At 39.2% G+C, this 26,976-nt stretch overlaps 3 protein-coding genes across 4 annotated transcripts in view; 2 read left to right on the plus strand and 1 right to left on the minus strand.

Moving 5' to 3' along the window:
* The window catches only part of pole (polymerase (DNA directed), epsilon), a 28,139-nt gene extending 25,537 nt beyond the window's left edge, over window positions 1-2,602 (minus strand). The window contains 1 exon segment of the mRNA XM_058775314.1: window positions 2,214-2,602. Within this exon segment, the coding sequence (XP_058631297.1) occupies window positions 2,214-2,278 (65 nt within the window). The 5' untranslated portion in view covers window positions 2,279-2,602.
* Window positions 2,603-2,803: 201 nt separating this feature from the next.
* Window positions 2,804-23,128, plus strand: lztr1 (leucine zipper like post translational regulator 1). 2 transcript variants are annotated; one of them, XM_058775316.1, is made up of 21 exons: window positions 2,804-3,074; window positions 3,187-3,399; window positions 3,478-3,540; window positions 3,618-3,674; window positions 3,759-3,838; window positions 3,914-4,022; window positions 4,117-4,197; window positions 4,338-4,395; window positions 4,730-4,869; window positions 5,177-5,378; window positions 17,983-18,093; window positions 18,193-18,285; window positions 18,402-18,497; window positions 18,818-19,001; window positions 19,299-19,468; window positions 19,559-19,715; window positions 19,817-19,943; window positions 20,419-20,568; window positions 20,860-20,965; window positions 21,789-21,869; window positions 22,327-23,128. In XM_058775316.1, exons 2-21 carry the CDS (start codon window positions 3,230-3,232, stop codon window positions 22,441-22,443), a joined length of 2,352 nt encoding a protein of 783 aa, XP_058631299.1. In that variant the 5' UTR covers window positions 2,804-3,074; window positions 3,187-3,229; the 3' UTR covers window positions 22,444-23,128. The 2 variants fall into 2 exon arrangements, with proteins under 2 accessions (XP_058631299.1, XP_058631298.1); XM_058775315.1 differs by having other exon boundaries at window positions 2,804-3,399; window positions 22,327-23,127.
* A 2,791-nt stretch (window positions 23,129-25,919) lies between these two features.
* cldn26 (claudin 26) lies at window positions 25,920-26,582 on the plus strand. Its single transcript, XM_058777594.1, has one exon. The coding sequence runs from the start codon at window positions 25,920-25,922 to the stop codon at window positions 26,580-26,582; it is 663 nt and encodes a 220-aa protein (XP_058633577.1).
* Window positions 26,583-26,976: the final 394 nt, after the last annotated feature.

The following is a 26,976-nucleotide window of genomic DNA, read 5'->3' on the forward strand; positions in this document are numbered from 1 at the left end:
AAATTCACATATCAAAATTCCTAAAAAAAAAAAACCCATTTTAATTAGACTGGAAATATACTAATAAAAGCTAAATCAATATATTAGTGATATAAAAACAAGTGCTGTCAAACGATTAATCCCATCCAAAATAAAAGTTTTTGTATACATTATATATGTATGTGTACTGTGTATATTTATTATATACAGTATCTCACAGAAGTGAGTACACCCCTCACATTTTTGTAAATATTTTATTATATCTTTTCATGTGACAACACTGAAGAAATTACACTTTGCTGCAATGTAAAGTAGTGAGTGTACAGCTTGTATAACAGTGTAAATTTGCTGTCCCCTCAAAATAACTCAACACACAGCCATTAATGTCTAAACCGCTGGCCACAAAAGTGAGTACACCCCTAAGTGAAAATGTCCAAATTTCGGCGCGAGGACTGGATTTGAGAACCGCTGCTCTACATAAAGGTGGCGTAGGCTATAAGAAGATTGCCAAGACCCTGAAACTGAGCTGCAGCACGGTGGCCAAGACCATACAGCGGCTTAACAGGACCGGTTCCACTAAGAACAGGCCTTGCCATGGTCGACCAAAGAAGTTGAGTGCACGTGCTCAGTGTTATATCCAGAGGTTGTGTTTGGGAAATAGACGTATGAGTGCTGCCAGCATTGCTGCAGAGGTTGAAGGGGTGGAGGGTCAGCCTGTCAGTGCTCAGACCATACGCCACACACTGCATCAAATTGGTCTGCATGGCTGTTGTCCCAGAAGGAAGCCTCTTCTAAAGATGATGCACAAGAAAGCCCGCAAACAGTTTGCTGAAGACAAGCAGACTAAAGACATGGATTACTGGAACCATGTCCTGTGGTCTGATGAGACCAAGATAAAGAGATTTGCTTATATAGATGGTGTCAAGCATGTGTGGCGGCAACCAGGTGAGGAGTACAAAGTGTGTCTTGCCTACAGTCAAGCATGGTGGTGAGAGTGTCATTGTCTGGGGCTGCATGAGTGCTGCTGGCACTGGGGAGCTACAGTTCATTGAGGGAACCATGAATACCAACATGTACTGTGACATACTGAAGCAGAGACTGGGCCGCAGGGCAGTATTCCAACATGATAATATCCCCAAACACACCTCCAAGACGACCACTGCCTTGCTAAAGAAGCTGAGGGTAAAGGTGATGGACTGGCCAAGCATGTCTCCAGACCTAAACCCTATTGAGCATCTGTGGGGCATCCTCAAACTGAAGGTGGAGGAGCGCAAGGTCTGTAACATCCACCAGCTTCGCGATGTTATCATGGAGGAGTGGAAGAGGACTCCATGCCCAAAGGGTTAAGGCAGTGCTGGAAAATAATGTTGGCCACACAAAATATTGACACTTTGGGCCCAATTTGGACATTTTCACTTAGGGGTGTACTCACTTTTGTGGCCAGCGGTTTAGACATTAATGGCTGTGTGTTGAGTTATTTTGAGGGGACAGCAAATTTACAGTGTTATACAAGCTGTACACTCACTAATTTACATTGTAGCAAAGTGTCATTTCTTCAGTGTTGTCACATGAAAAGATATAATAAAATATTTACAAAAATGTGAGGGGTGTACTCACTTCTGTGAGATACTGTATACATAAATACACATACATACAGTATATATTTTGAAAATATTTACGGTTATTCATTTATATATTCATATCCTTATATTTTATATTATACATAAATATATTTAATATATAAACAGCATATTTTGCTTAAATGTATACATGCATGTGTTTGTATTTATATATACATAATAAATATACAAAGTATACACACATATCTTATGTAAACAAAAACTTTTACTTTGGATGCGATTATTGGTTTGACAGCATTAATAAAATATATAATAGAATAAAAACTATAATAGTATATAATTAATACTAAAATAACAACATAATTAGGACAATTTCACTGAAAAAAAAAAAGCTATTAAAAATGTAGACAATCAATTTCGACCATTTATCTGGCTTTAATATACATATAAATATACAGATTTATCCTAAAATCTTTATGTTAAAGAAATATGTTCATTTGTCAACAACCCAAACACTGTCTGCTCTTCCAAACTGTACCACATATGGAACTTACTTGATAACCAAGATATTCAAATGCTTTAATTCATTTGCTTTTACACTAAATTAACATTAAACTACATAGGCTGAAATATGTCAACATTATGAACACTTACTGCTGGTTGTCCTGATCGCCACCACCTCGGTCTGATTTATATCGCCCACTGTTCTGTAAAACCATAGCTGAAGAGAATCTGCAAGACTCAAATCAGTCACTAAATACAGGAGAACTACGTTAGTTAGTTAACAGCTTCACTGTACACAACTCGATAGGTCACCTGTCTTCACACACTTTCAACGCGAGTTAATATTAGACTTGCTGCTGGCATGAATATCAATAATGCCCTACCATCAACGATAAAACTTCATATCTCCTTATACAGTTTCATACAATTCGCGTTGTCACTAGTACACAGAATATTACTGTAAAAACATATATTTCCGTTGTTCACACTGTGCCACCGCATAGAAATTTGGCGCGTTTTGTGTTGTTGCCGCGAGCTCCAGTCACCTTCCTGCTTTGCTCCCGCCCCTCAAAACTTCAACCAATGAAAATGCAACCTCACGCGTACGTCATCACGTATGCTCTGCATTTACTTACTTTTATTTTTATTTGAGTACATCTAAGAATGAAAAAAACACGCTTTGGTAATAAATCGAAACTGTGATAAATAAAAATATGTGTAATTCATTTTGTGTGTTTTTATGTTGTTGATGACGTCTAGTGTGCTCTCCTCCATTCAAAGCCGCGAGTCTGCGCATGTCAGGTAGTCTCGTCTCCTCCCTCGACGTTTAGATCAGAAAATCAGAGATGCGAATCTTATTTATATATATTTCATAATATTATTTCTTTCTATCGACGCGTTGAAGTTCGATATTTCACGTTCTTTTAAAATACGATTTCTATTAAGCTTTTAGATGATTACAAACCGTGGCAGATGATCAGACACCGTTATAGCTAGCTAGTCAGACTGAAGGTGAGATTGTAAACAATTGTCATCTTTTGGGCAATATGATTCAGATGAACCAGAAACGGATCAAACAGTCAAACAACTTGCAAACAAATTAGATTTTTTTTTTCGTTCTAAGCTTGGTCCTTCGGCTGGACTTAACCTTGTTAGATGTGAATTGGATGCCATGGTTTCCTGGAGCCATGTCTTGTAAATCCAAAGTTGCTCCCAGTGTTGATTTTGACCACAGCTGCTCTGACAGTGTTGAGTATTTGACACTCAACTTTGGGCCTTTTGAGACTGTCCACCGCTGGAGGAGGCTGCCACCATGCGATGAGTTTGTGGGTGCAAGGTACACTGTTTATTTATTCATTTACAACAGATTTTCTCCATTGAATTCTCCACTGAAACTGAGTTTTGTTTCTTGCAGGCGTAGCAAGCACACTGTTGTGGCATACAGAGATGCTATCTATGTCTTTGGAGGAGACAATGGGTGAGTATTTGTTTCCTTACTTTTCTTACACTCTAAAACACACAGAAGGATCTCATATGGGTGATTATTTCTTTCAGCAAGAACATGCTTAATGACTTGTTGCGGTTTGACGTGAAGGACTGCTCATGGTGTCGGTGAGTGTTGTATGATAGTTGCAAGGTTAATGTGCTTAAATATGTTTTATGTAGCCTCTTATATCGATTTATGTCATGAAATAGGGCATTTACTACTGGCACCCCACCTGCGCCAAGATACCACCACTCTGCTGTTGTGTATGGAAGCAGCATGTTTGTGTTTGGTAGGTTTTCAGTGCGCCTTTCAATGTTGTGTTTTCCTGTCCTGTGTGTGTAATGTTTTCTTGCTTGTATTTTAGGTGGCTACACTGGAGACATCTATTCAAACTCTAACTTGAAAAACAAAAATGATCTATTTGAGTACAAGTTTGCCACCGGACAGTGGACAGAATGGAAGGTGGAGGGACGGTAAATCCTATTGATTCTCATAATTGTGTTGTAGCCTGTCTGACACACACTTTTGTTTTTAATACTTTTTTCTTTTTTGTATTTTATGTTCCAGTCTGGTTGCCAGATCAGCTCATGGAGCAACGGTCTATAATGACAAACTGTGGATTTTTGCTGGATATGATGGAAATGCCAGGCAAGTGTATTATTCCTGTCTTTACACAGCTTTGAATGGCAAATATAAATGTGTTGTAACATTAACAAATATATTCCAACATAAGACTAAGGGATTTTTGAAATGTTATTCTATGAACCATTTATTTTTGTTTTCAACAGGCTAAATGACATGTGGACCATCAGTCTTCAGGATCGTGAGCAGGCATACTGGGAAGAGGTGACTATGTTTGCATAAATTTAATTCAAAAACAGGATTGTCTAATTATTACACCAATTTTCACATGCATGAATGATTCTGAAGACGTTATTTTATGCCTAACCCTGATATCAGGCGTGGAATTATGGCCAGTAACAGAAGAAAATGCAAACATGACCCATGTTTCTGTTTTATGGTAAATCTGTAGGTGTCGGCATCCAAACAGCAACAGAAAATTACAGATTTTGTAAAGTTATTTGACATTAACTGCTTTATTTGAACATTTCTTAAAAACTATCCATGAAGGAAAGTTTTTGTTGACATTTTTGAACTCCACTTTCTTTGTTTCCTTTAGATTGAACAAAGCGGTGAAATCCCACCTTCCTGTTGTAACTTCCCAGTAGCTGTATGTCAGGATAAGATGTTTGTCTTCTCTGGCCAAAGTGGAGCCAAGATCACCAACAACCTCTTTCAGTTTGAATTCAAAGGCCACATGTGAGCATGGGAGAGAGGACATTGATAAATATAATTTTATGTGTAATATGCACACAAATTTTGATGATGTCAAGTCACATTTATTTTGATAGCACTTTATACAATACAGATTGTTTCAAAGCAGCTTCACAGTAGTAAAAAATAAAGTAATTGTGGAAGAGTTCATCAATCATGAACTAATGTCAGTTTCACCTATAAAGCAGCTCTACAGTAGACAGTAGTATCATTATTCAGCTCAATTCAATTTCATGTTACATAAAGAGGAACGATACATTTTTAAAAATTAATTAGCAATGTTTTTCTTCAGATGGACCCGTATTCCAACTGAGCACTTACTGCGTGGGTCCCCTCCACCCCCTCAGAGACGCTACGGACACACCATGGTGGCGTTTGACCGTCACCTGTATGTGTTTGGAGGGGCGGCAGACAACACTCTACCCAATGAACTGCACTGCTATGATGTGGACTCACAGACATGGGAGGTCATTCAACCCAGCACAGACAGCGAGGTATGAGAGAATACAGAGGAATTTGACACTGGCTAACATAATTACAACAAATCTATTAATACCCATTGAAAATAAATGTTTGATAACACATCACATTTCAAAAGTTTGAGGTCAGTAAGATTTTTTTTTTTTTTATGGAATACTTTTATTCAGCAATTAGCATATGCATTAAATTGACAGTGACCGTAAAGGCATTTATAATGGTACAAATATTTTTTTCATTATTTAAAAAATGTTCTGTTCATCAAAGAATGCTGAAAAAATACATCACCGTTGTACTACAACCCGAATTCCGGAAGAGATGGGACGTTTTTTTAAATTTGAATAAAATGAAAACTTAAAAGACTTTCAAATCACACGAGCCAATATTTTATTCACGATAGAACATGGAGAACATAACAAATGTTTAAACTGAGAAATTTTACACACTTATCCACTAAATGAGCTCATTTCAAATTTGATGCCTGCTACAGGTCTCAAAAAAGTTGGCACAGGGGCAACAAACGGCTGAAAAAGCAAGAAATTTTTAAAAGATTCAGCTGGGAGAACATCTAGCAACTAATTAAGTTAACTGACGTCAGGTCTGTAACATGATTAGCTGTAAAAGGATGTCTTAGAGAGGCAGAGTCTCTCCAATCTGTGAAAGAGTGCGTGAAAAGATTGTGGAATACTTTTAAAAACAACGTTCCTCAACGTCAAATTGCAAAGGCTTTGCAAATCTCATCATCTACAGTGCATAACATCATCAAAAGAAACTGGAGAAATCTCTGTGCGTAAGGGACAAGGCCGAAGACCTTTGCTGGATGCCCGTGGTCTTCGGGCCCTCAGACCACACTGCATCACTCATCAGCATGATTCTGTCATTGACATTACTAAATGGGCCCAGGAATACTTCCAGAAACCACTGTCGGTAAACGCAATCCGCCGTGCCATCTGCAGATGCCAACTAAAGCTCTATCATGCAAAAAGGAAGCCAAATGTGAACATGGTCCAGAAGCGCCGTCGTGTCCTGTGGGCCAAGGCTCATTTAAAATGGACTGTTTCAAAGTGGAAAAGTGTTCTATGGTAGACGAGTCCAAATTTGACATTCTTGTTGGAAATCACAGTTGCCGTGTCCTCCGGGCTAAAGAGGAGGGAGACCTTCCAGCATGTTATCAGTGTTCCCTTCAAAAGTCAGCATCTCTGATGGTATGGGGGTGCATAAGTGCATACGGTATGGGCAGCTTGCATGTTTTTGAAGGCACTATGAATGCTGAAATGTATAGACGGTTTCATCAGGCGCACGTGCCTGGCCCTAAGTTAACTTCCGGTCTGTGTTTATTTATCGGTCTGGTTACAAACGCAGTTAAAGTTAAAGTGATGTGCAATGAAGTTGGGCTGTGGGTTTTATTTCCCATACATTTATTTATTTTTGGCGACTTGCCACGATATCAAAACTGACCGATTTTCCAAAAGGCTTTGTTGAATAAACACGTAATGCACGTTTAAAAATCAAAATGAGGCGCTGGTGTTTTTATATCACTGTATTTCTGAAGAAAGACTGTCTTTAGAAAATTTTCGATGTCATTTTCATTTCATCTTGCATGTTATATGCTATGATTTATCATTTGGGTAATTGTTTTGAGAGATTGATTTATTATTTGATCTTTTTAGGCATTTTAATTTTAATTTTGTCAGGAAAAAAACTTCCATAATATGCCTGATAAAGCAGCGTTTGTGAGTGGAGCTCTGCTTTGTGTACAGTGTTACCGGGGAAACCTCTCTTTCTCCCGCTTTAAAGCACCTCCTGCTGGCAGAGAATGAATTTGCATTTTCAATAAGTCCGTTACGCAGCAAACATATTTTGCTTATCAAAAATAATCTACTCAAGAGGGACTCAAGCTGTTGATTAGATTTGGAAGTCTACCGGAAGTTAAGTTAGGGCCACAAAAGCGTGCATGCGCAGTAACGTTTGTTTATGTTGTTGCCGTTGAAACCATTTATAAAGATTTTAGAGCAACATATGCTCCCCTCCTGACGACGTCTATTTCAGGGAAGGCCTTGTGTATTTCAGCAGGACAATGCGAAACCACACACTGCAGCTATTACAACAGCATGGCTTTGTAGTAGAAGAGTCCGGGTGCTATAGAGCAGTTTTCAAACCCTGGGTTAAAAATAACTTAAAAATGGATCGCCAGGCTGATTTAAGGAAAATATATGTAACCAAGTCCAAGACTCAGGAAAGAAGCAAATAAATCACATAAACAACAAAAGGAAAGTAACCGGCAGCCGCCTCAGGTCAGAATCAAATGTGTATTTGTGTTTGCGCTCTGTTTTTGCAGCATTGTACATTGTAGCAAAGAATCAGAATCCACTCACCGCTCAAAACGCGAGTGTTCTTGTTCAGTCCAGAGTTCTGGAAGCTTGCAATGCGAATCCTCTGATTATAATGAACAAAGTGTAGGTGATGTAAATAAGATATTAATTGTGCTGTGTTGACAGATTAATTGATTATAGTGGAATTAGAGATTGCTAAAGTGAAATGAGTGACAGCTTTTTAAGGAAACACACATTGCAGAATTTGAACACACATTGCATCCATTCAGAATTTGAATAAAAGTTTTGTTTTTCATGCTGCTAAGAGGACCAATGTGGTGTACTTGCAACAAACTTTCGGAAGTGACATCCGCATATTCTCTTGAAATGACATTGTGATAATCATAACTATGGACTGGACAAAATATGATATGTCAGAATAGATGTGCATGAAGGCAAGCACCCTCACTGATTTCAGAAGCACCGACAGTGATTTGATTTTGGAACAGAGCATCCTTCCGGAGCTCTATGGTGGGACTCGAGATCGGTCTGTAGTGCAGTTGTCTTTCCTTCCTTCTTTCTTTCTATATATATATATATATATATATACATACATACATATTAGTGTTGTCAAAAGACCCGGTACTTCGGTACCAAGTCGGTACTAAAAAAATGAAAACGTCACGGTACCAGGTTTTTTTAAGTACCGGTGGTACCGAGTACCCGGTCAGCCAGGTTCTTGACGCGTACGGCCCTATGGTTTCCGCGATGCAGAAAACGCGGACGGAATCTCGGATTCCAGTTATAAAAATGGAATTTACAGTTTAGCACAAAATGTCACGGAATCTGTCAAAGTTTGGATGAATTGATCAAAAGTAGGTCATTACACTTAAATCAAATCGCGACACGGACTAGTATCTGTAAATATTAAGCCGCAAAAGTCGGTTCAAATATGAATCCTGCGCGTCTCTGTGAGTGAATGAAAGGCAGAGACGCGTTTTTTTTTTAATACACACACTGAAGCGCGCGTGACGTGATAAACAACATCTATAGAACTGCTCTAAGAGTCACTTCACGAGCATTTTACCGTTTCATTGAGTAAAACCAGCGTCATATCATATAGCTACACACAGAAATTTAAAGGTATTCACGGCAACCCGTCAAAATAAACGTTTATCTTAAAGACATTGTGCCAGAAATATATTACTATTATTTAGTAGAATGTATGTGATACTATTACTACTGTTGAAATTTTTTTTATAAATATTTATTTTTAAAGAAATCACACAATATTTCTTCCATATTTTAATTTTAATAGTAAATCTCCTTTATTTACCCAAACAATAAAATGTGTTTAAATTTAATTAATTAAAAAACAAATCAAATTTGGGTGAAACTTGTTTACTGTTTTTCATACTTTTATTACTTGCGGAAAAACTTGAAACACAATTTTCATACATTTTATTTTTGTTTGACTTTATTATTAAAAATAGTGTGTTTTTTTTAATTAGCATGTGGTACAGAAATTGGTACCGAGAACCGTGGATTTTCACTGGTATCGGTACCGAATACTGAAATTTTGGTACCGTGACAACACTAATACATTTATATATAGGTGCATCTCAATAAATTAGAATGTCATGGAAAAGTTCATTTATTTCAGTAATTCAACTCAAATTGTGAAACTCGTGTATTAAATAAATGCAATGCACACAGACTGAAGTAGTTTAAGTCTTTGGTTCTTTTAATTGTGATGATTTTGGCTCACATTTAACAAAAACCCACCAATTCACTATCTCAACAAATTAGAATACTTCATAAGACCAATAAAAAAAAAACTTTTTTAGTGAATTGTTGGCCTTCTGGAAAGTATGTTCATTTACTGTATATGTACTGTCACGGTTTTGCTTGGCTCCTCCTCTTGTCTGTGTGCTGTGTCTGTCTCCTATAGGTGAGCTGGGCGCAGGTGTTTGGAATCGTGCTAATCAGTTCCTGGTCCTTTAAAGACGCTTCAGATGAGACCGGGAAGAGAGAGCTCCGCCGTTGTTCCATTTCTCCCGCACCGTTTAGGATTTTGTTTTGTTTATTCATTACACCACACTACACTGATTGCTTACCTTTTTATTTTTCAAAGCTAACTTCATTTACTGACTGTATAAAATCTATTCTGTTAAATTCTATTTATTTAATAAATCAAAGATATTTATATGTTGCGATTCCGCGTGTGGTCTTTCCCCTACTCTGTTGCTTGCTTTGAGCCAGGCACGTAACAGATTTGGGGGCTCGTCCGGGATTTTGAACCATTGATCGGTAAATATGCGGGGGTTTTTTTTGCATTTCTCAATTGGGTTTGAGTAATTAATAGTGTTTGTTGTTGAACGTACTTCATATTGTAGGCCGTTTTGATTAACGTGCCTAATTTGTTGACTGTATTCGGATATTGTGATCCGGCGCAGTTAAATTATTGGGAAAGACACACGCGGATCAGTTTAATTAGGTTTGAAAATTTTGTTGTGTTACGTGCGGGAGATAAGGAGATAATTTGGTTTGTTTGTGCCTGGGGTTGTTTAAATACAGCCAGGTTAAAGTATTGGGGGTGGTTCATACGTGCGGTGCTTCGCTGTGTTTGCAGGAGAAAAGAAAAAAGAAAAAAAAATTTTTTTTTATGGTGTAGCCATTGGAGCTTTGCGAACCCCTGATAAGCGCACGCTTGTTTGTTTTTTTTAGTTTTTTGTTTTTGTGCTATATCCTGGGCGGAGGGCACAGTCGTCTGCTTTAACGACATATTGTCGGGGAAGTTAGGTGCCGCTGATATCGTGTATTAAAAATCTCTGTTCTTGGGGTATGCATGAAGTGGATCGATGCGTGCAGGGCAGCTCCGGTTGTTTTTTTTTCTTGTAGCTGCAGTGGGGTAGCCGCATTTACATTGATAAAAGTGCTCGTTTAAAAAAAAACAATTATTTAAGGGTTAAAACAAAAGTTAATGAATGGATACCTTGGATAATTTTTTCGCTGCTCCATCAGATCAGGTTTTAGATACGTTGACTAAGGAGCAGTTGCGTGAAGTTATTGAACATTATAATTTCAAATTGGGCTTTAAAAAAAATGCGACATTGGCACAGATAAGGCAGGCTGTTAGAACTAGTTTGGCTGATAGAAAAGTTCTCCCATCAATAGCTTCAATGGATGAGTTGGAGCCTGAAGGTGCTTCAACTCCACTGGCAACATTGGGTGGGTCTCGCAGCAATTTTGGTCTTACCTTTGAGCAACAAAAAGAGTTGTTAGAAATGCAACAGAGAGAGCGAGAAGCTGAACGTAGAGAAAGAGAAGCTGAACGTCAACTAGAGTATGATAAAATCAAAAGTGATCGAGAAATTGTTTTAGAACGTCTTAGGTTGATAACAGAAGGGAAAATTACTGGTGATAACGGTAGTGATGTTCCGACTGGATCAGTGCGCACCCCTGATATATCTAATATGGCCAGATTGCTACCAAGGTTTAATGAGAGGGATCCGGATGTGTTCTTTTCACTGTTTGAAAATGTGGCAGATGATCGTGGTTGGAGTGATCCTGAACGAACGTTGTTACTCCAGAGCGTTCTAGTTGGAAAAGTGCAGGAGGCGTTTATTGCTTTGTCGGTGCCTGAAAGAAAGATTTATAAAAGCGTGAAAGATGCTGTGCTTAAAGTATACGAGTTAGTTCCAGAAGCATATAGACTGAGATTTCGTAATTGGAAGAAGGGAGAAAAGCAGACTTATACAGAGGTGGTAAGAGAGCTGAATTGTCATTTCAATCGTTGGTGTGTTGCAGTAGGCATCTCTACCTTTGAGGAGTTGTGTAATTTAATTGTTTTAGAGCAATTTAGAAACATCCTCCCTGATCGAATCGCAGTTTATATAACATTATATTGACATTCTTGTTGGAAATTACAGTTGCCGTGTCCTCCGGGCTAAAGAGGAGGGAGACCTTCCAGCATGTTATCAGCGTTCCCTTCAAAAGTCAGCATCTCTGATGGTATGGGGGTGCATAAGTGCATACGGTATGGGCAGCTTGGAGCAAATCTGGTGCGGCAAGACCGGTTGTCCTTGCCGTTTCCGGTGTGCGCGCACCGTCTGAGTTCATCCACACAGAGATTAGGTCAAACCCTGAAGTGGGTGTGTCCTTCTCTAATTTGTCTGCGGACAGTTTTGTTGGATCTAGCCAGTATAGCCGTTCTGAGGTAATTGAAGCCGATGTCAATGATTACTCTCCCTTTATTACCGATGGTTTTGTATCATTGGTGGGCAGTTCTGAAAAGGTGCCAGTTAAAATTCTTAGAGATACGGGGGCCTGTGAATGTTTTCTTCTAGAGTCTGTTTTGCCTCTTTCTAGTGAGTCCAACATGGGTAATGTTTTAGTGAGGGGAATTGGGTTGCAGGTTGTAACTGTCCCTCTGCATAGGATTGAGCTACGGTCAGACCTGGTTCAGGGTGAGGTTGTCATTGCCGTGCGCCATCGTTGCCTGTAGATGGTGTACATCTCATCTTGGGTAATAACTTGGCTGGAGAGCGTGTTTGGCGTGATGTGCCGCCACCTGTGGTGGTTAAGAGTGTTCCATCTATCCCAACAGGTGCTGATAGTAGCCTGCAGAGTTTACCTGAGGTATTTACTGCCTGTGCAGTAACACGTGCCATGAACCGTGCCTCTGGAACTGAGGTTCTAGAGAAAAATCGTAAGCCTGATTTACAGCCTATTGTTTTGCCAGAGTTGCCATCTTCTCTGTCATTTGGTGATTTTGTTGTAGCTCAGAAGGAGGACTCAACGTTGAGTGAACTGTTTGCTGGGGTTTTGCCTGTTGAGGAGCGACATAGTGCAGCGAGGGGTTATTTTGTTCAGGATGGGTTGTTGGTTCGTAAGTGGATGCCTCAGACTAATGAGATGTTTGAGGATCCTGTTTTCCAGATAGTAGTGCCTGTGAAGTTTAGAGACTTGATACTACAGACGGCTCATGGTGATATAGCGGGCCATTTGGGTGTGCGGAAGACGATGACAGACTTATGAAGTACTTCTATTGGCCTTGCCTAAAGAAGGATGTGGCATGCTTCCTTAAGACCTGTCATACATGTCAGTTAACTGGAAAGCCTAATCAGGTGATCAAGCCAGCTCCACTTTACCCTATTCCAGCTTTAGGGAACCCATTTGAGCATTTGCTAATTGACTGTGTTGGACCATTGCCTCCATCTAAATCAGGATGTGTTTACCTTTTGACTGTGATGTGTCAGGCCACCCGTTACCCCGCTGCCTATGCGTTACGTACAATTTCTACCAAGTCGGTGTTAAAGGCTCTCTCTCAGTTTATTTCCATCTTTGGCATCCCTCAGATTATTCAGAGTGACAGAGGTTCCAATTTTACATCACAAATATTTTCAGAAGTGCTTGAGCAGCTGCGTGTTAAACATCAGCTTAGTAGCGCTTATCACGCCCAAAGCCAAGGCTCTCTGGAGCGTTTTCACCAGACGCTCAAGTCACTGCTTAGGGGTTACTGTGTTCAGCTCAGCAGAGACTGGGAGGAAGGGCTTCCATGGTTGTTGCTTGCAGCACGTGAGGTAACACAGGAAAGTACAGGTTTCTCACCTAATGATTTGGTGTTCGGCCATAGAGTTCGTGGGCCTTTAGCTGTCCTGCAGGATAAGCTGAAGTGTCCTGAGAGTCCCACTAACTTGTTGGAGTATGTGAACGGCTTTCGCCGGAAATTGTTCTTAGCCTGTGAGATGGCTGTAGAAAATCTGACTAAGGCTCAGAAGAAAATTAAGAGTTGGTATGACCGCCGGGCTGAGCCGAGAGTGTTCAGTCTTGGAGATCAGGTTCTGGCGCTGTTGCCGATAGCCGGTTCCCCTTTTCTTGCTAAATATTCAGGTCCCTACACTGTTGTTCGCCAGGTGTCAGACCTGAACTATCTAGTTTCAACTCCTGATCGTAAGCGTAATACGCAGCTCTGTCACATTAATCTTTTGAAACCTTACTACAGTAGGTCTCCGGTTTCTGGGGCAGCAGAGACTGGTGATCGGGTTAAGTCAGTTGCTTTGGCTGCAGTTGCTGGGATATCTAGCTTCTCTCCCCACATGGTGGCAGCGTGTGGTGGTGAGGATGTGGTTAGCCCAGATGACTGTGTACTCCAGCCTCGGTTGAAGAACTCAGAGAAGTTGTCTGATTTGGACACACTACTTGGGCATTTGTCCAAGGAGAGGGCATTAGCAGTTGAGTCGTTGATTTTTAACTTTCCTGCTTTGTTTTCAGACACACCGTCTTGCACTCAGTTGATCAAGCACGACATTGATGTGGGTGACACTGAGCCGATAAGGCAGAGGTTCTATCGAGTGTCACTCGAGAAACAGCAGCACCTAGAGGCAGAGGTGAGGTATCTCTTGAATAATGGGTTGGCAGAACCCTCTTATTCCAGTTGGGCTTCACCTTGCATTCTAGTTAGTAAACCTGACGGGACGTATAGATTTTGTACTGATTATCGGAAGCTAAATAACATCACAAAGCCAGATTCTTTTCCGCTCCCAAGGGTTGAAGACTGTGTTGACCGGGTAGGATCGGCCAGGTTTGTAAGTAAGTTTGATTTAATTAAAGGCTACTATTAGGTTCCTTTGACACCTCGGGCTCAGGAGGTGTCAGCCTTTATAACGCCGTCTGGCCTGTATTCGTACTCTGTGATGAGCTTTGGGTTACGCAATGCACCTGCCACATTTCAGCGACTAATGAACCGCGTAGTCTCTGGTTTACAGGGCTGTGCTGTTTATTTGGACGATGTGGTCGTGTATAGCGACGGGTGGTCTGAACATCTTGAGCGTATCCAGGCTCTTTTTACACGGTTAGTTGAAGCTCGTCTCACTGTAAATCTCGCTAAGTGCGAGTTTGCCCAGGCAACAGTTGTTTACTTGGGGAAGGTGGTGGGGCAAGGCCAGGTGAGGCCTGTGCACGCTAAGGTGGTGGCTATCGATAATTTCCCTGTTCCAGCTACCAAACCTGAGCTTAGACGCTTTTTAGGAATGGTGGGGTATTATCGTGGCTTTTGTGCTAACTTTTCCACTGTCGTTGCCCCATTGACCGACCTTTTGAAGGGTCGTGTTAAATTTGATTGGACTGCGATTTGTCAGGCCGCATTCGATAATGTGAAGTTGTTGTTAACATCTGCTCCTGTTTTAATGGCTCCCCGCATGGACAAGTCATTCCAGATGCAGGTCGACGCCAGTCACGTGGGTGCTGGGGCCGTCCTCCTGCAGAGGGATGAACAAGGCGTAGACCGGCCAGTGTGTTTCTTTTCAAAAAAGTTTAACTGCCACCAGTTAAATTAGTCGACCATCGAGAAAGAAACACTGGCTTTAATATGGGGATTACAACACTTTGATGTTTATTTAAGTGGGGGTGCTGTTCCGGTTACCATTTCTTCTGATCATAACCCACTAACGTTCTTATATTCTTTAAAGAGCCCAAGTCAGCGCCTTATGCGCTGGGTGTTATTTCTACAACCGTACAGCCTACTGATCCGGCACATTCGGGGTGTGGACAATATCATGGCTGATGCTTTGTCCCGCGCCCCGTGTGAGCCGGAGTGAGTCAGTGTTTTGTCCTGTCTCTCTCTCTCTTTCTGGTATCTCTCATCTCTTTCTCTGCCTAGTCTCCTTAAAATTTGGCTTTCCAGGTATCGGGACTTGCTGGAGCCTTGGGTTCAAGGGAGGGTAGTAGGAACTACTGGGGAGTGGAGAGGGGGGGGGCTGCTGGACTTAAGTGACCATGTTGCATTTGCTTTGCGGGCTTGGGCGGAGTGTCCAAGCCATAGCCCCTAGACAAAGTTGAGTATATATATATATTTTTTGTTCAATGTTTGGGTGCTGGGGAGGAGTGTGTAATTTTTCCAGAGTCTCTCTTTGAGAGGTCTCTGTTGTAAGGGGTGTCACGGTTTTGCTTGGCTCCTCTTGTCTGTGTGCTGTGTCTGTCTCCTATAGGTGAGCTGGGCGCAGGTGTTTGGAATCGTGCTAATCAGTTCCTGGTCCTTTAAAGACGCTTCAGATGAGACCGGGAAGAGAGAGCTCCGCCGTTGTTCCATTTCTCCCGCACCGTTTAGGATTTTGTTTTGTTTATTCATTACACCACACTACACTGATTGCTTACCTTTTTATTTTTCAAAGCTAACTTCATTTACTGACTGTATAAAATCTATTCTGTTAAATTCTATTTATTTAATAAATCAAAGATATTTATGTTGCGATTCCGCGTATGGTCTTTCCCCTACTCTGTTGCTTGCTTTGAGCCAGGCACGTAACAGTACTCAATACTTGGTAGGGGCTCCTTTTGCTTTAATTACTGCCTCAATTCGGCGTGGCATGGAGGTGATCAGTTTGTGGCACTGCTGAGGTGGGATGGAAGCCCAGGTTTCTTTGACAGTGGCCTTCAGCTCACCTGCATTTTTTGGTCTCTTGTTTCTCATCTTCCTCTTGACAATACCCCATAGATTCTCTATGTGGTTCAGGTCTGGTGAGTTTGCTGGCCAGTCAAGCACACCAACACCATGGTCATTTAACCAAATTTTGGTGCTTTTGGCAGTGTGGGCAGGTGCCAAATCCTGCTGGAAAATGAAATCAGCATCTTTAAAAAGCTGGTCAGCAGAAGGAAGCATGAAGTGCTCCAAAAGTTCTTGGTAAACGGGTGCAGTGACTTTGGTTTTCAAAAAACACAATGAACCAACACCAGCAGATTACTGCACCCCAAATCATCACAGACTGTGGAAACTGGACTTCAAGCAACTTGGGCTATGAGCTTCTCCACCGTTCCTCCAGACTCTAGGACCTTGGTGTTCAAATGAAATACAAAACTTGCTCTCATCTGAAAAGAGGGCAACAGTCCAGTTCTTCTTCTCCTTAGCCCAGGTAAGACGCCTCTGACGTTGTCTGTGGTTCAGGAGTGGCTTAACAAGAGGAATACAACAACTGTAGCCAAATTCCTTGACACGTCTGTGTGTGGTGGCTCTTGATGCCTTGACCCCAGCCTCAGTCCATTCCTTGTGAAGTTCACCCAAATTCTTGAATCGATTTTGCTTGACAATCCTCATAAGGCTGCGGTTCTCTCGGTTGGTTGTGCATCTTTTTCTTCCACACTTTTTCCTTCCACTCAACTTTCTGTTAACATGCTTGGATACAGCACTCTGTGAACAGCCATCTTCTTTGGCAATGAATGTTTGTGGCTTACCCTCCTTGTGAAGGGTGTCAATGATTGTCTTCTGGACAACTGTCAGATCAGCAGTCTTCCCCATGATTGTGTAGCCTAGTGAACCAAACTGAGAGACCATTTTGAAGGCTCGGGAAACCTTTGCAGGCGTTTTGAGTTGATTAGTTGATTGGCATGTCACTATATTCTAATTTGTTGAGAGTGAATTGGTGGGTTTTTGTTAAATGTGAGCCAAAATCATCACAGTTAAAAGAACCAAAGACTTAAACTACTTCAGTCTGTGTGCATTGAATTTATTTAATACACGAGTTTCACAATTTGAGTTGAATTACTGAAATAAATGAACTTTTCCACGACATTCTAATTTATTGAGATGCACCTGTGTGTATTATTTATTTAGTTATATAATATATAAAAAATATATGAGTCGCATCAATTTAAAAAGAAACAAATAGGGTTGCTCTGAAAAAAGTTTGAAAACCACTCCTATAGAGAACATTTTCATTTTTCATTTTATTCAAATTTAAAAAAACGTCCCAACATTTCTGGAATTCGGGTTGTACATAATATTAAGTTGCACAGCTGTTTTCTACATTGATAAGAATAACAAATGTTTTTTGTGCAGCAAATCAGCATATTAGAATGATTTCTGAAGAATCATGTGACACTGAAGACTGGAGTAATGATGCTGAAAATTCAGCTTTTCCATCAGAGGAGTAAACTACTTATTCAAATAGAAAACAGTTCTTAAATAAATGCAGCTTCTGTGAGCATGAGACGTCTTTCAAAAACATTAAAAAAATAAATAAATCTTACAGACCCCAAACTTTTGAAAGTTAGTGTATTTTGTTTGTAACCATATAAAACACATGCAGTTTAATTAATTCATTGAAATAAATTTACATGAAATACATCTGAACAGTTATAGCTTTGACAGTACACATAAATTCATAACAACATCATAAGCATTCTTGACCTAATTGTGGATGTTTTAATTTTGAGTTCATTAAGTTTCCCTGTAGTTTGAGGAAAAAGTGTTTACCTTTTGGTTTGAGGTGTGTAATCTATCATTTTCAACTGTCATGCTAATTTCTCTCAGATGCCAAGTGGGAGGCTGTTCCATGCAGCGGCTGTTATCCATGATGCCATGTACATCTTTGGGGGGACTGTGGACAATAATGTGCGCAGTGGAGAAATGTACAGGTTTCAGGTGAGGGCGTGACCTCCAGAAATACATCTGCTTCATCTAATTCAACTGAACATACTATATTTTTCTAACTGGTCTTTTCTTTATTACCCTTTGTCCTAGTTTTCTTGTTATCCAAAGTGCACACTTCATGAGGACTATGGCAAACTGTGGGAAAACCGGCAGTTCTGTGATGTAGAGTTTATCTTGGGGGAGGTTAGTTTGTCCTGGGGAAAAAATAAATAAATCTGATACACACGGTCATTCTAAATAATTGGCTACATTTTAGTGTTAGTAATAAATCGCCTTTTCTAAACTGTTTCTGTTTACAGCGGGAGGAGAAGGTCCTGGGTCATATTGCAATTGTAACAGCTCGCTGTAAGTGGCTCCGTAAGAAGATTCTACAGGCAAGAGATCGACAGAAACAGGTCCATTTCAGTTTCATTTCTATTTTTGATTGTAGGTATACATGCATTTAAAGGTGCACAATTATAATAAAAGGCATAAATTAGAAATACAATATGTACACATTTACCCTAATGTCAAATTGTGGTTTTTCATGATTTATTTTAATAAATTTTATTAAAGATATATCGTTTTTATAGATGTTTAACTTGCACTATTTGTATTGTTTATTTTTTAAATTCTAAATATTCTTTAATTTTATGTACATTCTCATAAGGAATGCAAATTCCTGGCCAAAACAGTTTCCTTTTGGCTTATCAGAATGGCAACTTCTTTTTTGCAGAAGAGTAAACTGGAATGCAATGAGGAGAATGAGGAGTCTGGCTCAGGCAGTCAGAAGGACAGCTCTGGAAGGTCCTCAAGGGGTCCTCCTTTATTAGAAGTATCAATCAGAGAGGCAGACGCGCAACCATTTGAAGTTTTAATGCAGTTCCTGTACACCGATAAGATACAGTACCCACGTAGAGGTATGTTACACTGAGCACCTGTTTATCTTTAGATTTATGGAAACTTCTTTCTGCCACAAAAAAAAGTGCGCAGTGGAGTGCTAAATTTAGAATTGCAAGATATAAACTAGCAATTATGAGAAGAACAGTCTGAATCATGAGATATAAAATGAGAGAAGTTTTCAATTCCATTTTTTATTTATTTTTTTTCTAGTCTGTGGCCAAAACGGGCTTCCATAGGTCTTCTGTAGATTTGCTTAATAAAAGGCACAGAGAGTGTCTCAGGGCACTATTTTAATTCTTCATGTCTCTCAACAGGTCATGTCCAGGATGTGCTGTTGATCATGGATGTTTATAAACTCGCTCTGAGTTTTAAACTGTCCAGACTGGAGCAGCTCTGTGTGCAGTACATTGAGGCATCAGTCGATCTGCAGAATGTCCTGAGTGTGTGTGAAAACGCAAACAAGCTTCAGCTGGACCAGCTCAAGGTAAAGCTGAAGTAACACACCTAATCACAGAAAACGTCCTTGTCAGAAAGTCAGATTCTCTTCTGTATCTCTATTTATTTCCACCCCCAGGAACACTGCCTGAACTTTGTGGTGAAGGAGAGTCACTTCAACCAGGTGATCATGACCAAAGAGTTTGAGCACCTGTCTACTCCCCTGATTGTGGAGATAGTGAGACGGAAACAGCAGCCTCCTCCCAGAGTCTATTCGGATCAGCCGGTGGATATAGGTTAAACATATTTTCTCTTTGTCCTTTCTCTGTAAGCACTCAAGCTTTCAGGACAGATCCAATATAGGGGATATGGCTCCAAAAAAATTATTTTGTTTCAGGCACGTCTCTGGTGCAGGACATGAAGGCTTGTCTGGAGGGGGCGGGCCATGAGTTCTGTGACATCATCCTTTTGCTAGATGGTCATCCGCGCCCTGCACATAAGGCCATACTTGCTGCTCGCTCCAGGTAATGATGATAGTCACCAGGGCCTTGACAAAAATCGCTTTGCATTTAAAATATTAAAGGGATAGTTCATCCAAAATTGAGGTTCAAAACAAACAGTTAACAGTAGCTATTGACTTCCACAGTATTTTCTTTTTTCCATACTATATATTTAAGTCTGAATGAATCTGGTAAATCATGGTATAGTATTATAGTACACACTAATGTTTTGATTTTTATATTTTCCATGTTTAGTAATTTTGTTGTCTTTTTTTTTTTTTTTTTTTTTATTATTTATCTTAATTTATTTTAACAGTTTTAGATTAGTTAGTTACAGTTTATGTTTTAGTAATTTTAACTTAATGAAAATTTGACATTTTGCCTTGACAGCTTATACTGAAATATTTAGTACAAGTGAAATTTTTTTAAATTTTATTTACATTTTTAACTTTGACTATGAATAATTTACCAGTTGATTGCTGCCTCAATCCTTTGACAGTTATTTTGAGGCCATGTTCCGCTCCTTCATGCCAGAGGATGGCCAGGTGAACATTTCAATAGGTGAGATGGTTCCTAGTACACAGGCCTTTGAGTCCATGCTGCGCTACATTTATTATGGGGATGTCAACATGCCTCCAGAGGACTCGCTGTATCCTTTTTACTGCTTCATGTGCTCCATTTTATAGTATTTTATGCAATCTTTATTTCTGGTTGCATGCACAATGCATTGTTGTATTGCTTTTGATCCCTTTTTATTATTATTATTATTATTATTATTATTATTATTATTGTTATTATTATTATTACATATTTGAACAAATATGTCTCATCAAATATTTTGACAAAACTCATCCCACATGCAAGAGGCGTGATTGGTGCCTCAGTGACCTGAGCTTTATCCATTTTTAAATTATATGTTTGTCCTTTAACTAGCGCACAGATACCTGTTTGCAGCACCTTATTACTATGGCTTCTCCAACAACAGACTTCAGGCCTACTGCAAGCAAAATCTGGAGATGAACGTTACTGTAGAAAATGTCTTACAGGTACTTGCTCACATTACATCTCTTGCTCACTAATGGATCCTCTGCAGTGAATGGGTGCCATCAGAATGAGAGTCCAAACACCTGAAATAAAACATCACAATAATCCACAAGTAATCTGCACGAGTCCATCAATTAATGTCTTATGAAGCCAAAAGATGCGTGTTTATAAGAAACAAATCCATCATTGCAGCAATTTAACTTTTGAACTGCTTTCTCCAGTGAAAAATGTCATTTGATCTGAATCAGGAGCGAAATATAAACAGTCCTAAACAATTCAAATATGTTGGTGGAATTTGGAGATGGACAACACGAGATGGATTTTCTTTTTCTTTTTTTTTACTGATGGAAGGGATATTATGGATCATGTCCGTCATATATGAAATGCTGTTCTTTTTAACTTTGTTCATCAAAGAATCCTGTGTCAGGGTTTCCACAAAAATATTAAGCAGTGCAACTGTTTTCAACATTGATGATAAGAAATGTTTTTTGAGCAGCAAATCAGCATATTAGAATGATTTCTGAAGGATCATGTGACACTGAAGACTGGAGTAATGATGCTAAAAATTCAGCTTTGCCGTCAATAAATTACATTTTAAAATACATTAAAATGTAAAACATCTATTTTAAATTGCAACCATATTTCACAAAATAACTTTTCACTGTATTTTTGATCAAAAAATGCAACCTTGGTTAGAGACTTCTTTCAAAAACATTAAATCCTATCAACTCCAAAACTTTTGAACGGTACTGAATATCATAACATTTGAACCATTTGATGATCAAGAACAGCAGTCACATGCTATCATCCTTTCTTCATCCTTAGATCTTGGAAGCGGCTGATAAGACTCAAGCTCTGGATATGAAGAAACACTGCCTACATATTATAGTCCATCAGTTCACCAAGGTGGGTGTGCTATTGACCACAGCTCTGAGTGTGTGCTGGCTGCCTCGCTACGGCTAAAAACAAGTCACCAAGACATTCAGTGCGACATGGATAACCTCTACAAGCTTTTAAATGTATACACTACTGTAGTCATTTCTTAATACAGAGAGGTCTGTAACAACTAACGGCTTTTTATTATCTAAGACTTGTGTGTTTGATATGCATCTAGGCTTATTCAATAGATTAAATTCACTTCAGTAGGTGTAAATTGTCCCACTTTTGGTTACACCAAACACTTCTAGTATTTTTAAATGCCAGTGAGTGCCTTTTGTGAACATATTTCCCCAAACATATTTGACATTCTGTTCTATTTGGTCCTGTTAGCTTATCTGTTTCTTTTTGGCTGTTTATTTGCGGTCTCTTGCATGGCCTGTGTTGTTTACCATTTATTTCTTTGGTTCTCCTTCCTTCCCTGAAGGTGTCCAAGCTCCCCAACCTGCGATCGCTCAGCCAACCGCTGCTGTTGGACATCATTGACTCGCTGGCATCCCACATATCAGACAAACAGTGCACTGAGATGAGCTCTGATATATAGTCTCTCCTCCCCTTTCACGTCCCGTCCCTTATGGACTTTTTCATTTACGCTTCCGCTCCATTTCCTTCCCTTTTCATCCAGCACCTCCTCCCAGCCCATATATAATCCTGCCTCACACCCCTCCTCAATGAGATCGGGTCCTGTTTGCTGCTTCACGTTCCCCTAGATTTTATTTACCAAGTTGTGTGTGTGAGAGACATGCTGGATGATCATAAAATTGCTATAAGTTAGACTCACGTTTACATTTATTTTAATGTGCATATATATATATATATATTTTGGACAAAAACCTTGTTTTGTAGTGCACATCAAATCAGTCGCCGGCCAACAATGTTGTTTAATTAGACACATATAATTATGTATCCCACATAAAGAATGTTTGAAAAAACACTCCTATTAGAGTTAATCTCGCAGAAAAATGTCCAGGTCATTTTTCATTTAAAAATCCAAAGGAAAAAAAAAGATATGTTGCATAAAGAAAATGAACTCATTTTAGGGCCCCGTATTTTTTTCTATGATAGTTACAAACATTTTGCCTCTACATTTCTATAATGAGTCCAGATGTCTTACTTTTAATAATTCTTTCGATGTTCTTCAGTGGTTGATTTCATTAGATTCTTGTAAATGTAATAAACAGCAATGCAGCAACAAGTACAGTACATTTTATATATATATATATATATATATATATATATATATATATATATATATATATATATACACTTTTAAGAAATAAAATGAAATATTCTTTTTGCATTACAGTAATGAGAATTAAATTTTTATTATGAATATATTTATTCTTTAAGCAAAATGTCATTTTTTTCATTTGATATTTGTGATGAAATATGACCTAGACTTGATCTACTGCACTTTATGAATATGGTAGTACTTTATTTATTCCTGAACCTTGTAGTGAGCCTGTGATGCTTTTATTATCCTGAATTATGTCAGTGCTCGTTACTATGCAGTTACGGCATAATATAATTATATAAGTGGATCATCACAACAGTCAATGTTCATGTATGCTTTACTGTAATCATTGAGATGAAGCAGAGTGTCCTGTCGGCCCTGTGGGCAACATGCCTTAATAAACTGTGCAACATCAGCAGACAATGTTTTGTGGTTTATCTTATGCATATATATTATGTAAACAACAAGAGGGAGAATGTAGACGAGATTACTTGAGGGGAGTTACTGTGAATGATGGATGGCTAGAAACAAATTTGTAAGTATCTGTTCATTCATCCTTTGTACAATTTGGGTAATAAGACTACATTAACATGCTATTTAAAGGTGCTGAAAGTGACTGTTTTCAAACTTCATGTATAAGCTTTCTCTACTACCTGACAGATATCACTGAAGCCCAATGCTCTTTAAACAACGTGTGCTTTTTATCCAGTGAGAAAAGTGTAAGGTTTTGGAGATTTCATGTTGTTAAAATCACATACAGCACCTTTTAATGAAAAAATTATTCAAACGGTAAGTGGAATACTTCACTCCAAAGTCAAAATAATTGATGTCCTCAAACAATTTGGAACAAAATATAAACATTATTATCTGAAATACTGTTTGCTGTCATTTTCAACAGAACACCATAAAAGCTGAGCCTGAGACAGGGGTGATGAAAGAAAAATGAAAAGTTTTGGATAGCAGCACAAAGGGGATCATTCTTTTCAGAGCAGCTCACATGATGCCAGGAGCTGCAACTTCACCTGGGCATCTCTCAGGCCACACAGCCTCAAAGATCAGACTTTATTATTATCTGACATTGTTAGTGATTGAACATGTCTCGGAACATTAGCACAATTTTAGAGTTAACTGAAGAGGCCCTTTCACACGACCTAGTTTTACCGCTTCGTTTTCATCAAAAGGTTAGGGTTAAATTAAAGGAATAGTTCACCCAAAAATGAAAATTTGTTAAATTCAGGCTGTCAAAGATGTTGTTGATGAGTTTGTTTCTTCATCAGAACAGATTTGGAGAAATGTAGCATTACATCACTTGCTCACCAATGGATCCTCTGCAGTGAATGGGTGCCGTCAGAATGAGAGTCCAAACAGCTGATAAAAACATCACAATTACCCACAAGTAATCCACACCACTCCATTCCATTAATTAATGTCTTGTTAAAAGTGTTTAAATAAACAAATGCAAGACATTTTAACTTTAAATGGTTGCTTCTGACCAAAATATGAGTCCATAATAATGCTTTCTTCAGTGGGAAAAAGTCCATTCCCTGTTGTCCTCTCACGTTAAAATCCATCAACACATTTGTTTACAACTGTTTTGGTCTGTTTTCACTTGTAAACAGTGCTTGATCTGTGCATATTTCTCTCCTGATTCAGATAAGACTACTTTTTCCACTGGAAAAAGCAATATTATGGATAGAGGACTTTTTGCATGAACTATTCCTTTAAGCGATTACACCAAATCCTTTTGTGGCTCTATGATGTTCAAAGCACAGATCAATCCTTGACCTTTAACCAGCCAAATTATTTTCATTTCAGTGTGTGGATCTGGTTACATCAGATTTGCGAAGATAAGGCTTTATAGTCTTCTTTTAGAAATTTAATAAATTGCTTTTAAATTCGGGTAATTTTTTTTTTTTTTTTGGTTGGTTATTTGTTTGTAAATTGTTTTCATTAGTACCCATCTTGAAGTTTGACAGTTTTTTTTAAGATAACAAAGATGGAGGTCAAATTTTGTCAGGATTGTAAAAGAAACTCAAAAAAATTTTCTTATTATCAATGTTAAATTTGATACATCTTTCATACTATCATACTGATCCCAAATTTGAATGGTAGTGTATGGAATGTTACTTAAGGTTGTGCCATCTTTAAATCTAGCCTATTATACATAAAGGGGAAGATATCCACAGTCGGTGTACAAGGACAAATGGTGAGGTATGGATGAGCTCAGCTCATGTAGGACAAGGTGTCCAATTTCCAACCACCGATCTCCAAATATAAGAGGAGCTTCAGAGGAAAAAAAACCTGTGGTACATAGTGTTCTCAAAAACAAGCTCTCATTCATTTGACTGTTACCTGGACACATCCTGAGTTACAGCATCATAAAACTCTTTAGTATCACTTCTGAGTTATCATCAGCTACAGTTAGAAAGGGAAAAAGGCTCTTTTAACTCATTTCACCAGAGGTTACTTTGAAGCTTTTTCTAATTCCTTCTTTTCTTCTCCCTCAATCTCAATAAAGTCTTATTGAGCTCTGTTCAGGCTTCCTGCACAGACTTAAAACTGGACATATCATATTTCCTCTTTAAAAAGCAGTTATTGTCCTCCGTAAAGATATTCATCAGTTTGAAAAACAGTCCCACCGTTGTGAAGGGCTGCTGGATTATCCGGCAAGAACAGGTGGGTTTTTATTAAAGCAAAGGAGGAGCCAGTCCAGACTAGACCAGACATACGAGTTGAAAATCTCAGATGGACAGACAGACAAAGCAAAAGAACAGACGAGTGTTAACATGGTGCTGTTCACCACTAAGTTTGTCCAGAGAGCTTCGCTCTTTGTGTCCTTCGGAGGTTTAGTCACAACCTTTATTACAACCTTCCTGCCACTATGGAAGACGATGAACTCCGATCTGAATGAGATGGAGAACTGGTACGAGGGTCTCTGGCACATGTGTATCTACACAGAGGAAGTTGGCATTCACTGCAAAGCCTTCGAGTCTTTTTTAGCCCTTCCACTAGACACTTTAGTGTCACGGGTTCTCATGTGCATTTCCATCGCAACGGGATTCCTTGGTGTGGCGGCTGCTTTTTTCGGACTCCAAGGTGTTGAGATTGGTGCCGGGCGAGAGAGGATGAAGAGGACGCTGCTCATCCTTGGTGGAGTGTTTATCATTGTGTCGGGGATCACGACCCTTGCACCTGTTTCGCTAATGGCATACATAATGGTAGTGAAGTTCTGGGATGAGAATCTTCCGGATGTGATGCCCAGATGGGAGTATGGAGAGGCCATGTTTTCTGCCTGGTTTGCTGGACTTCTGTTAGTTGTTGGAGGGGCTTTTCTTTTTGTTGCTGTCTGCATGGGCGATCATGAAGAGAAGCTGCAAAGTAAAATTCTTGCTCGTAATCAAGAACAACGCCCGAGAACTCAGCATTACAGAAAGACGGAAATCATATAGTTTAAATTTTATCTAAAAGCTGGAAATATTCAAAGATGCAACTAAGCTTTACTAAACAAACATGCCAGACGGTTACCATGAAATATTGAATTCGTTTGCAATTTGATTGCAGTCAGAGGAATTACTTGCTTGGTGATTTAAAAATATTTATTCATCCCCTTGAGAGCTAAATTATACTTTTAGTAATGCTTCAGGTCTTTTACATAAGAATCAATCTCTGCAGACTTGAGAGATTTGGGAGCTGTTAGCCTAAAGAATACTAAAACTCTCAAAATCTTGTTTGTAAGGGTTGTACGGGATGGCAGCTGATTTATTTGCACTGATGATGCATTGGACCGAAAACTCAATTAACGTTATGCATGATTTGGAAGCATTTGGACAGAATTATTCACAT

This window comes from Onychostoma macrolepis, chromosome 05 (assembly GCF_012432095.1).
Source record: "Onychostoma macrolepis isolate SWU-2019 chromosome 05, ASM1243209v1, whole genome shotgun sequence".
Taxonomy (NCBI): Eukaryota; Metazoa; Chordata; class Actinopteri; order Cypriniformes; family Cyprinidae; genus Onychostoma; species Onychostoma macrolepis.